Source organism: Vigna unguiculata, chromosome 11 (genome assembly GCF_037176805.1).
Source record: "Vigna unguiculata cultivar grain cowpea cultivar isolate G323 ecotype 2 chromosome 11, ASM3717680v1, whole genome shotgun sequence".
Classification (NCBI taxonomy): Eukaryota; Viridiplantae; Streptophyta; class Magnoliopsida; order Fabales; family Fabaceae; genus Vigna; species Vigna unguiculata.
In genome coordinates, this window is record NC_140802.1 from 42,359,314 (window position 1) to 42,372,213 (window position 12,900).

The 12,900-nt window shown below is 37.7% G+C and overlaps 2 protein-coding genes across 2 annotated transcripts; one reads left to right on the top strand and one right to left on the bottom strand.

The window, feature by feature from the left end:
• The first annotated feature begins 4,238 nt into the window (after positions 1-4,238).
• On the top strand, positions 4,239-5,073 carry DSI-1VOC (dessication-induced 1VOC superfamily protein). The gene is made up of 3 exons (XM_028055127.2): positions 4,239-4,444; positions 4,528-4,690; positions 4,796-5,073. Exons 1-3 carry the CDS (start codon positions 4,320-4,322, stop codon positions 4,925-4,927), a joined length of 420 nt encoding a protein of 139 aa, XP_027910928.1. The 5' UTR covers positions 4,239-4,319; the 3' UTR covers positions 4,928-5,073.
• A 1,598-nt stretch (positions 5,074-6,671) lies between these two features.
• LOC114170601 (ubiquitin-conjugating enzyme E2 7-like) lies at positions 6,672-12,526 on the bottom strand. Its single transcript, XM_028056114.2, has 6 exons — positions 12,283-12,526; positions 12,064-12,166; positions 11,495-11,592; positions 11,314-11,414; positions 8,461-8,538; positions 6,672-7,042 (listed from the first exon to the last, which is right to left on the bottom strand). Exons 1-6 carry the CDS (start codon positions 12,323-12,325, stop codon positions 6,965-6,967), a joined length of 501 nt encoding a protein of 166 aa, XP_027911915.1. The 5' UTR covers positions 12,326-12,526; the 3' UTR covers positions 6,672-6,964.
• Positions 12,527-12,900: the final 374 nt, after the last annotated feature.

The window sequence follows — 12,900 nt, forward strand, 5'->3', positions numbered from 1 at the left end:
TCACTCACATTATACTGACATTGACACGTGACATTATTAATAATATATAGTGTATGACAATTGACAAAAAAATATAAAAAATAAGTAAAAATTGGAAATATTATGAAACATGTATGAACACGACATTAGCATTAATTTAACAGTGATGATTTAATTGAATCATTTATACAAATACAAAAACTTAATTAACTAAATAAAAATTAGAAACATGATTGAATAATTGAAACGAAGACTAAATAAAGATTTTATTCTAAAAGCAATAAAAAAAATATTATTTTTGCCTGCCTTTGTGACATCCCATTTTTAATAGATTAAACTACTAAATAAAGCATCACAAAATTATAATATCGAGAAGCACTCAGATGAACATAAAACATAGGAAAGATAATTGTTACAGTCATCCAGAAGTGTAGCTGTGGATGAGGCCTAGCATATGGCTTCTTCTTCTCTTCAACTCGTGGCCTGGACCCAGATGGTCCGCTAACTCTCTGTTGTGGCTACTGCTGGACTTCCACCTCTACCTTCATACGCTCCATGACCCTGGCCTTTTCCACTAAGGCTGCAAAGTCCTTGATGGACAGCGGAGCCACCATCAAGCGGATGTCTCCTCTGAGACCATTCTCAAACTTTCTGCAACGCCACTCCTCATCGAGCGGCATGGTGTAGAAACGCCTCAGATGCTTGAACCTCTCGGCGTACTCAGCTACTGACTTGTTCCCCTGTGTCAGCTGGAGGAACTCTACCTCCTTAGCGTACCTCACGCTATCAGGGAAATACTCAGATAGGAACCTCCTCTTGAAGGCCTCCCATGTGACGTCCTCATGCTTCTCTTCCATCACTAGCCTCATGTTGGCCCACCAATGCTCAGCCTCTCCTGTGAGCATGTAAACAGTGAAAGCAAGCCTGCTCTCATCGGGGCACCTCTTGGCATCAAAGATGCGCTCCATATCCTTCATCCACTGGTCCGCCTGATCGGGACTCGTCTTGCCATCAAACTTGGCGGGGTGGTGCTTCAAGAAGTCTTCCAAACTCCATTCAAGGGGTGGAGGTTGAGGATGAGGACCATACATCTGAGCACCAGCAGCATTCTCCCCTAACTGGTGGAGAGCATCCATGTGCTGCCTCTGAGCGTCCTCAGCAACCTGCCTAGCAGTCTCCATCTGCTGCATCACAAAGTTTTGTTGCTCAAGAGAGATTTCCTGGCGCTGCATCGCTGCCTCATGCTGCTGCAACATGGCATTGCTTTGCTGGGTCAAAGCAGCAGCCATTGCCTCGATTGCCCTAACAAGGTCTTGCCCATCGCCTTGAGCAGGTTGAGGAAGAGCTATACGCGGGGGTACCATAACACTGGACACACATAAAGAACCATCAGAACTCGATTAGACTGGAAACTCATCTAAGCACGACAAGAAGGCACAACGAAAGCTAAGCAAACACATAGCCCACAGACACTAAGGAACGAAGGCTCTGATACCATAAAAATGTGACATCCCATTTTTAATAGATTAAACTACTAAATAAAGCATCACAAAATTATAATACCGAGAAGCACTCAGATGAACATAAAACGTAGGAAAGGTAATTGTTACAGTCATCCAGAAGTGTACTGTGAAAACAAATTTGGGCATACCACTATGCCATAAACAACATAAGAGAAAGTTAACAGTCATGCAACAGAAAAGCTCCTAGAGCTAGGGATTACAAGGGCACTAGGGCCATAGAATGCTCCTGAGAGTCACACAAAAAGATCCCCTAAGCTGCACCACTGCTACCACCGGGCCTATTCCCAGAATTTCCTCCATCTGTTCCCACCAAGGGTGATCATCGCAAAAGAGAAAACACAACAGGAACATAAACAGAAATGCAAGGGTAAGCTAGTGCAATTTAATCTTATCATGATATAACGGACAAGTACTTAAACATTCCTTAACATGCAACACAAAAGGCACAGAGCATCATGTTATAGCAAACAAGCAGGACACTATGACTCAATTATCTAGATAAATATACTAAGATCGGATTCACTGGACACTTGCACTTGTGGTGGCCTCTACTGCTCTGCAAAGCCATTGCCAATGGATTTCACCCTACCACGCACAAGGTTAGCCTTTAAACGTCTAAGGCCATTATCCTGCCTGTAGACTAGGGCCTCCCGCTACTCTCACCACTTGGGTCAGTTTACTCTACTTGAGACTCACTGACCCTTTAGAACTTCGGGATGCGATCCTTACTTGAATCCATACCTTAATATATATACTACACACCACCATGAGGTCTCCCCACGAGACTCATGGAATTACGCCTATCACACAACAATTTCATGTTCCTCATAATACAACCACCAATTATTTTCTCAACATTGAATTCCCATGCACTTTCTCAACCAACAAAACAGAATCCCATACAATACTCATGCTAACATACAAAATTCCAGTGCATACTACCCACACAACTCATGCAATCACATCAAAATCATACATATTCGAAGTAAATAGCCACCCCTAAGTAAACTGGAATTAAAACACAAATCTGCACTATCCTCGCCTGAGCCGCCGCGACCATCTCGCTTAAGCTAGGTCGTCCCGCTTGGGCGAGACCTGGAATAGTGGCCCTCTGCTGACCCTCGCCTAGGCGAGACCAGCTCGCCTGGGCGAGCGCCTTTCGCCCAAAAATAAAACTCCCCGCTTAGACGAGGATGCGAGCAGAGTACACCAGGTTTTCCTCGAGAACTCGCTTGGGCGAGTCACTCTCACCTGAGCGAGACAACGCATCGCTCAAGACAAGAGCCCTCCGCTTGGGCGAGTCGCTCCAGCAGAACCTGGGCGAGTTTCTGCTATTCTCGCCTAGGCGAGACGAGCTCGCTTGGGCGAGAATATCAGCTCCCGCCACTGTTTCCCACATGCAGTACCAAGAACATCAATCCAAACCACGCAGTTCATTCATACATGAGTACAAGCATCCTTTAAATCATTTCAAGCATTAAACAGAACTTAAACACACCACATACTTCAAAACACATAAGAATCTAGCTTCCCTTACCTTTTCTAGACACGAGAAAAGAAGCAGCAACCCAAGGAACGCAACCAGGCACAACAGCTCTACGGACTAAAATGGTGAGCTGAAACAGAAACCCCAAGACCCAAAACGAGAGTAAGAAATGGAACCCTAACCGCAACAAAATGCCCAAGTGGAAGAAGGTGGAAAGAGAAAAGGAAAGGCTATAACAGATCTGGGAGTACTTACCAAAGAAGAACACTGAGCTAGCTTGAAGATGGAGTTTTCTCTATGCCCTAGCAGAGCTCCTTGCTTGAGATGTGGGATGGAGAAGAGGGTTGTTTCTGAAAAGGTGACAAAAGGCAAATGAGAAAACTGAGTGGGTATAGGGGTTCCTTAGAAGGCTGGTCTTGGACCTACAAAAGGCCCAAACCTCTTTGGGATAGCAAAAAGGGGCTTATAGCTTTAGATTTTGAAAAATAATTTTAATGAAATTAATTTTATAATGATGAAATGTGTTTTTGAATAATTTAATAATAAATTATTGTTAAAACAGTCGCTATGATGTGTAAAATTGATTTTAATGTTAAACTAAATGAAACTCTAAAATGTATTTAAATTGCATGTAAATGTAGGCTTTTTGTCCAGCATATTGTAAATGTGGCTAAGACAAAAATGTACCTGACAATTTTAATTATTTTATAGTTTTTTATTTCTTTGATATATGCCCTGTACATCAACAAATCTAAAATAAAGTACATTAAATTAACATATCATAGCAAAAATACTTTGTTAAAAACACTTAGTTATCATAGCTCTTAAATTAAGCGGGGAAGTAAAAAAAATTAGTCACGTATACAAGCAAATATATGTGATGTGTAAAATTGCTTATTATATATTTATAATTTATAATAGCATATATAGATGTGATTTATTATTGCACTCAAGCATTTCACAATATTTTAAATCATTATTAAATTTAATATGTTTATAATAGTTATGTTACAAACACACAACACACACTCACAAATCAATCATAAAAATTAAATATTTCCGTAATATTAGATATACAAAATAATCCATTTATTTTGGTTTAACTGAGTCAGCATTCAACAAAAAACTCAGCTAAGTTACATTACTCAGAAAAAATTCTGATCTGAAAAATTGAAAATTTCAGTGTAACGTGACAACGTGCATGAACTCCACGTGCAGGTCTCATATGAATTGCCAGGGACATGATAATTGAGTCACGAGATTGGAAAACAAAACTACGAGAGCGAGGGTGGGAATCTGAACAGAGATCGATCACACATCAAATAGTAACAATGGCGACGAATCAGAAAGCGGTGTTTGGGTACGTGGTGGTCTACGCGAAAGACGTAGCGGCCTCGGTGGCTTTCTATGCCAAAGCCTTCGGCTATGACGTTCGTCGCTTAGACGAGTCTCACAGGTTAAATATATGTGATTATCTTCATATCGAGAATTAAGTTAGGAATTTGAGGCAGAGAGTTTATTTAATTAATTTGAATTTAGATGGGGAGAGTTGGAAACGGGGAGCACAACTATAGCTTTCACTCCGATTCACCAGCACGAGACCGATAATCTGACCGGTACGGTTCACACCTCTGGATCTGGTGGAGAAAGACCACCGATGGAGGCTTGTTTTGTTTACTCCGACGTAGATGCTGCTTTTAAGGTAACATATGTTGTTAATAATTATGGGTTGGTTAATAATCCATAAACATTATGTGTTGGTTTGGTTGTCTTGTCTTGATGGATTTTTGGATGGAAAATGGATCAGTGTGCGGTGGAGAATGGAGCGGTGGCTGTGAGGGAGCCTGAGGAAAAGGAGTGGGGGCAGAAAGTTGGGTACGTCAGAGATATTGACGGCAACGTTGTTAGAATGGGAAGCTATGTCAAACCACCCAAGTGATTCTTCTCTCTTTATGTTTTGGTGGAGTTCGAAGAAACTGGGAAATGTTATACTTCTTACGTTAGTTTTGTTATATATGCGTATTTACAGTCACTGACGAATAAACTTGCTGTCAACTAAACCATGCAATAAATGGATTTTTCTCACTTGCTGTGCATTGTAAAGGGTTCAACTCGCAGAAATTTTATTTATAAGACTTTCTGCACTTACTGTTTATGGATTTTCATCAATTTCATCCTTCAAGTTTGCACTAATTAATGTTTATAATGTTTTCTTAACATCCAATTTTGGTTACTTCTCTACCTTAATCCCCAACAAACCACAGGAAATGGAAAATCGATTTGAAAAAGCACTTCCTTCGCAACTCATTATTAGTCTCTAGTAGTAACTATCATTATTAGTTTTATGACTTTTTCTTTGTTGTAATTGTGTGATTTGATGACGATTGAGTGGTTTCTTAAATTACTAGTCAATGCTAAAGATTTACTAATGATTTATAATTTGGAGTATATATAATATCTTCACATAGAATTCCATCTGCTAGTACAATTCACACTACGTTGGAAGACAGATGTTTAGCTAACTGTGAAGTGATTAGTGATTTCAAAACATAGCACTAAATCCCTCTCTCCTGCTGAAACGTTACCTTCTGGTATCATTAGATATGGGATGTCAAAAAATTCGTACCCGTGGGTATCTGTGGATAAATTCCGCAATGGGTAAGAAACGGATATTAAAAATGGATGCGGGTACGGGTATTTTTGATACCTGCATGTTAACGGGGCGGGTATGGGTATCATAGCATCCGTACCCATGGATACCCGTATCCGCTAAACTTTAATTTAGAAAAATACCCTTCTATATATATTAGTAAAAAACATTATGAGTCTTCATTCAATAATAGTGGTCAGATTCTTACCCCACAACCGAGTAAATTACTTTCAGATACTGTGGAGGCATTGATGTGGTTATGGACCAACATAGAAGGTAATAAAATTAACACTTTTACTTAGATATTTTAATTAAGTGATTGTTAGAAATTTTTAATGAACTTCTTATGTTTTTAGACTCTTCTAGATTAAAATTGAACAACATGAAACTTTATAAAATGTTGCAAGAGGTGTACATTGATGAAGTTAGTAATTTCTTTAATATTTTATTCAAAAATAAACTACAATATAAATTGGTCTTGATTTTTTATTTTGTTTATTTTTCAAGAATCAATCGGACAAAAAAGACTTCTTGATCCAAGCACTAATTACGGTTAAATATTTATTTTTTAAAATATTTTTGTAAATACCCGTGAATATCTGCAGATATGAAAAAAATAGACAAGTACCCACATAACGGATAAAAATAGACGAGTACCCACATAACGGATATCCGACGGATATAGGTACGGGTACGAGACGAATATTTATTCAGCAGATAAGGTACGGAGGAGCTACTACCCGTACCATACCCGTCCCGTTGACATCCCTAATTAGACCCTTAAACTATAGATGGAAGTAGGTATGAATTGTTTCTCGATGAACCATACTGAGGTTTTTAAAACAACGTGTTCCTAGTTTGAGAGTACACAATAACTTAACAGGAACATGAAGAATTTTCAGCATTAAAAGCATTTCCTTCGTTACTCGTGTATTATCAATCAACCAAATTCAAGCAAATAGAAACTGAACTTCTCGAGGGCCTAGTACTGGCCAGTGCAAAATGGGCAATCACAATAGGGAGAAACAGAAGCTAAACTGAAATATAACCCTTTTTTAGATTTGAAATCCAAATATAAACTTCCGCAAATGAACAAAGTAAATTTCCAATAAAGTCAAAAGACCGGCCAAAGCACTTAGAATACAGTTTGTTTTCCAAGTTAGGACAAATGGCCATGCACAGACATGGGGACTGAAGAAAGGAGGAATGTGGACAAGTTCCAATGCCATTCTTATACGCAGCAACAGTAACAGGTGAACCAATCCCTTACACATTATATGTCCTCCATTTCACAAAAAGCAGTATGAGGGGTGGGTCGCCCACAAATCACAGCATTTCTTGTGACTTCCTTACACATCGGCTCACCTTTTTCTTGAAATCATCTCTCCTATCTCTCCACTCCTTCTGCAATACCATATCATACAGGTCACAACAAATTCAACAGCAAGTAAAAACCAAAAATAAAGTATTTTTTCGACCCAGTAAAGCATTTCGTCTAGTAAAGATATTGCAAATGGTAATGTGAAATCCCCAGAACAAAAACGACTGCAGAATCATATACAATACATGCTACCGTTTACAGTAAAAAAGGACATCAAGAAAACCATCATATCAGGATAAATATAAAACCAAATATGGAAATTGATTGAAATTGATATCTCACAGAAAAAAAAAAAATTTGTCGCGGGTCCTCGTTCTTAATGTGGAAAACATAACAATTGCATACTATACTATGAGAAACACAGATTTTATTCGCTTCTATGCTTCACAGGTCTGAACAACAAGATTAAAGATTTTTCTTGGACCAGGACAAATGCAGGGACAACTACCCAATTAAATCTTCGTATTTAGCCACTGCACTTAATTACAAAATGGAGACCATGCCTTGTCACGAGTTACATAGTTTAAATATCTTACGTCAATCCATCATACAAAACAGTTCAGAATTTTTCTCAGATCAAGACTTATAGGGATGACTACCGACATTAAATCTTAACATTTAGCCATTGTATTCAGTAACTAGTGGAAATTGGAGAGGTACACAGTTTAAATATCGCGGGTTAAGTATAAAAAACAATGGAGAAACAGAAGATGGATGAAACAACCTAAGTGCAAGATGTGACTAAAAAAAGCACTGCTCCAGCTTAAGGTATACGTTTACGATGTTGTGTGAAACTAAATGTTGGGTGAAAGTCAACAAGAGAATAAACACAATGTAACAAAGATAAGAATGTAGCTTTCGTCGGATAGACACTGCTATACAATATACGACTAGGAATGAATGCCTTGGGGGTGAGTTGGAATAGCACAGCTATTGAAGAAAATATGGAAGAATTTCACCTAGACCATCTGGAAATATGATTATAAGACAGATAGAAAACCCATTTAGGAGAGTTGATCATATGGACGTTAACCCTATTGCTTGAGGTAGACAGATAAAAGGCTCGGTGTTTCGGTGTTAGTTATTGAGTTGATCATTCATACTTAGAGAAGGAAACTTTCTTTTGTTCATTTCTTCTTAATAATTGAAGGGCTATTCAACATTCTAACCCGGTATCTCACCACTTACACCAACTAGCTCAAGCTCAAGTATGTTGGAGAACATTCACGCCATGATGAATACCTACTGAAATAATTACAGCATGTACAGGATCACAAGTAAACTAAGGCAACTGGTTTACAGTCCATAATGATATAAAAATAACTAACTATAATAGACAATCTATTATTATAATTCGGCAGCATCTAATGAAATTCACAATGAAAGACAAATAGGTAGCTGTAAAACAATCTAGTAAATAAGTAACGATGGTCAAACTTACTGCAGCTTCAACATTTGCAGGAGATTCATCATTAGGGCTGGAAAGCATTGATATGATACTCAAGACTATACTCTCTACCTGCAAGATAACATATATTGCAACATTAATACATCTGATTTAAAAACCTCAAAACTTCATGGTGACAATATATAAATTTGCTAGTGATCAACAAAACCCAATACCATTTCGAAAGGATCTCCAACAAAGTTATTCAGAAGTTCTGACACGTTTAACATTTGACATCTTTCCAAATTACAACCATTTAGTTATTTTGTTTGATATATAAAGCTGAAAAGCTCTTGGCTCAAACTTAGTCTTTCACCTTATATTCCTTCAAGCCATCCCAATATTGAAATACTCAAACAACTAGTGATCCTTTTACTCTATATTCAGCCGAGATTAATGTTAAACATCAAGATGTAACTCCAACACAAGAGTTTGAAACTGTTAATACCATTTCACCGCCCATATGTTTCAACCCAATGCTTACCCAAATATTGTTCTTTAGGTAAATGATTAAATTGTGATGGCAAAAATTGAAAAGCCTCAATAAGCTCCTCCACCAATCTCACCTTAGCCAATTATTGATAAGAATTTTCATGTTGCCCCGTAAATTGTGTCACCCTTTTCCCCCTTGATGTTATGCCCTGAAAACCCATCTTCAGTTTCTCTATATCAATTAAACCAATGGATGGAAGAATCCTCCAAGCTTAACTTCACCATTTATGCCCTAGTGACCCAACCAATAGAGTCATTTCCATTGAAGGCTAGCAGTTCCACTATCTTAACTGCAAAATGGTACTCTATGTCTTGATTAAGAACTGTTTGTCTCTAAATCTTCCAATTTCTCTTCCAATTCATCCAGCCAATCATATGCATTATGATCTGTCCATTCGCTGGACAAAAGAATTCACCCCTTTTGACTGAGCAGGTCAGGCCAAATTGATAGAAAACCAATTGATAAAATAAAAATATATAATATTGAATGGTTAGAACACACCATACAACAATAAATTTGTTGCCCATTTCCAACAGGTCCCCTATTACACAAATACAGCAATACACTCGCAGTCCTAGAGACAGAAGTCTATCTCATTATCCTAATTTGTATACAAGAAAAAAAATTTAAACAGATAAATTGAGTTCTAAATTATGAAACATATGATTTTAGAACTGGATTCCCAAACTCTATACTCTACTCTACTAAGAAAATATGTTCCTTACTCAAAGGGCCTTATTCATTGATTTGAAAGATGTAGCAGCCTTACAAAGTTTTGGTTCCCCCTTCACTCCAATGTGAAGTTTCAATATTAACTTCTCAACAATCTACATTGATCTCCTGTAAGTACTAAGTTTGCTCCTTCCGAGGAAAACAAGAAAAAATCTTGTTGAACAGAAATCCTTTACAGATCCCTCTGAATTGGACTTTACACCCACCACCTACAGTCACATAATATGTAGGCAAACCAATCTCCTGCACAAACTCCATATATATGAAAACGGTGAGGCTCAACAATTTGGCTTTATTTCACCATTCCCAATAACTTCAAAGATCTTTTAGTGGTAAGACCCATCATATGGTGCAAGGATATTTGCCCGGGTTTATTTCCTTCCAAATGTCCCTCAAAGCACTCAAACTTTGCCATGTTAGGCTCTTCTAATTCTGTCTCCAGCAGCGAGACCTTATACAGTTGAATTTTACAAATATATGTCCAGACCCATATTTTTCATAACATCAAAGGCACATCCCTCTTCTCACCTCTTGAAATTCAGCTAAAGACAAACTTCTGAACCCAACACCCCTATTTCAAAAAAAAATGCTTTACGTCCACATTTTTTGTCAGTTGTAAGATCCCTATTTCTGATTAAAACATGCTAGAGAAGCTCACTCACCTTAGATCCCGTTTCCACCATTATTGTTCTAGAAGATGGAAAATTTATGCAAGAATTTCCACTTCCCAATTCAGGACTCGATTCTTCATTTATAAGCTCTGGATTCTTCTGATTAATCATCTGGGTGTTGTACATTTATACTAAAGCCCTTGCTAGATGCAACTTTATTTTTTCCTTCGCTTCCTCCATTAGCAAATTTAAAAAAATGCGCATGAGGTGTCGTACTATATCTATACATCTATTTCAAATATTTCATGGTACTTGTTTCCTTCAAACCCAAAAGGTTGCTTCAAAGGGATTTTGCATTATTCAAAGTAGGAACCTTCCATAAATAAATACTTATGACTCTAATATTCAATTACCACCTTTCCTACTAACACAATACTCCTAGTGTCTCCGTTAATCTTCATACAACACTGAACCCCGACAATAAGAGTGTTATATTGGAACTTTCAGCACGTGGATTCTCCATTTACGGAATGAAAGCTTAGAAAAATTATCCTTTCAGAATCTTCATGCTGCACTTTTTTATTTCACGATTGATTAAAGGTGCTAATGTTATCTCCCTCTCTTCTTTCAAAATGGGGAAGGAAGCCGAAGAGTGGGGAGGGAAGACGTATGAAGAGCTCCATTTTATGACAACTACTTAAACAGCCTTTAACTGCAATGGCAATGATGCACTAAAGCATCGATCTGCAGACTCCTCAGCAATAGGCATAATGATATGCACATGGGCACACCCCAAGGAGAAAAACAGCACAGCAATTGATTTGCATCATACCAGATTTTGGAATCTGGAACGTGTTTACACACTTTAAATTTAATGTTTTAAGTTTTAACTATGTCATTAAACAAGAGGATGCTGGATTTGGATGTATTCAAGATAAAATGGTGTCAGTCATCAATATTCAAGACAAGCCATTGGTGTAAAAATGGTGAGCAGTTTATATTTTCACATACTGTATGAACAGGTGTCCACCGTTCACTTGCAAGCTCATAACCATTTGGATCCTCACCAGGAGGATGAAGAATCGATATGCAAACCCGGCCATCAGGATATACTGCAAATTGAACGGCTTTCATGTAGTATGAATCAAGGAAAAATAACAAATTACAAAAAAAGTAAAGAAAATAAACTAACCATTGGGATGCCATATCTCTGAGGTGAACTTCACTGAAGGTGGACTATTTGGGTAATTGGATGGAAAACTCATAATAGCATTGAAAAAACCCCCCTCGCTGAAAGAAGTCCAACCAATTGACAACAGAGAAACCTTAGTATAATTCCAACACCGACGAAGGGAAAGCAAAACAATGACATCAATAGAACATTTTGCTGGTGCAATCAGACAAACCCGACTAAGACGAAACCCGGTAGTAAACAGCTATAAACAGTAATTTGGAAATGAAAAAAAAAAAAAAACATAGAGAAATAAAAACAAATAAACATTAAAGAAATAACAACAAACGCGATGTTTTCTTGTGATTAGAATAGCAAGAAACCAAGTCACTAAATCAAGAAAACTGTTCAAGTAGGAATCAAATAAACAATTAAAAAGGCGATCTTCGGGCCGGTACCCAAACCCCAAAGGAAAGACAGAGCAGAACCAAAAAAAAATCCAAACTTAGAAAGGAAAAACAATAAAGAATTGCGTGGGAGAGTCTCAAAATCTAAAGGCATAATACAAGAACCAAAAGGGGATTGCTTACTAGAGAGTATCAGGTGGTCCAATTATGGTGACACTCCATTCAAAAATGTTGCTTTCGTCGACCAAACCGGCGGAGAAGCCGTCGACGGGGTTTTTGCAAAGATCTGCGATGAAAGGGCAATCAGAACATCGCGGAGAATCGACGCCAAACAGGGACCTATTATTGCGCGGGGATGCGCAAAAGGGAAACGAAAAAATATGAGAGAGAAAAAAAATATACCTTTAAGCTGTTTTTGAAGGAGAAGGCTGGCCTGAGATGCCATGGAAGGAGAAGGAAGAGAAGAGAAAAAGATTGTGTAATCTTTTCAAAACCGACACCTTCTGATTGATTTGAAATTATTTATAACTATGAATGAATACGAATGAATGGGGTTAAGGTCGTTCGAGGATTACACTGCCTGCGATTATTAGAACTGAGCAGCACCCATATTCGGTTTAACCCAACCCGGCCCAAATGCCACTTTCAACTGTTGCAATGTTTTTGGTTGAAGGAAGAAAAAAAAAAGGTGGGTTGAAGAGAATAGGGATAGAGAGATTTCAGATTTTACCTTGGGGGAAACTGGGGAAGGGAAGAAAAACATACTATTTTATTAACTTTATAAGGCAAAATGCTATAATGGAAATTCTAGAATTTCTAAACAATAGAAAAAATAATAAAAATTTAGAAAAAAATAAGTGATGGTTGAAAATGTTTAATAGACAGAAGTTCATAAAAGTTTGTTAAAAAATGTAAATGCGATCCAGAAAATACTTTTAAAAATTCTTCTCTAACACACTATGTCCGTAGATTATCATAAGCAACAAGCAACTCCAAGTTTTTTTTTAAAGTACAGAACTG

Bases quoted from the DNA above. Each gene is read 5' to 3' on its own strand.
- DSI-1VOC (XM_028055127.2), top strand. From the start codon at position 4,320: ATGGCGACGAATCAGAAAGCGGTGTTTGGGTACGTGGTGGTCTACGCG. The intron at 4,445-4,527 runs GTTAAATATATG...ATTTGAATTTAG, and splicing joins CGCTTAGACGAGTCTCACAG to ATGGGGAGAGTTGGAAACGG. The intron at 4,691-4,795 runs GTAACATATGTT...AAAATGGATCAG, and splicing joins ACGTAGATGCTGCTTTTAAG to TGTGCGGTGGAGAATGGAGC.
- LOC114170601 (XM_028056114.2), bottom strand. From the start codon at position 12,325: ATGGCATCTCAGGCCAGCCTTCTCCTTCAAAAACAGCTTAAAG. The intron at 11,415-11,494 runs GTTAGTTTATTT...TTCAATTTGCAG, and splicing joins AGAGATATGGCATCCCAATG to TATATCCTGATGGCCGGGTT. The intron at 8,539-11,313 runs GTATGTGAAAAT...GTTATCTTGCAG, and splicing joins GGTGGACACCTGTTCATACA to GTAGAGAGTATAGTCTTGAG.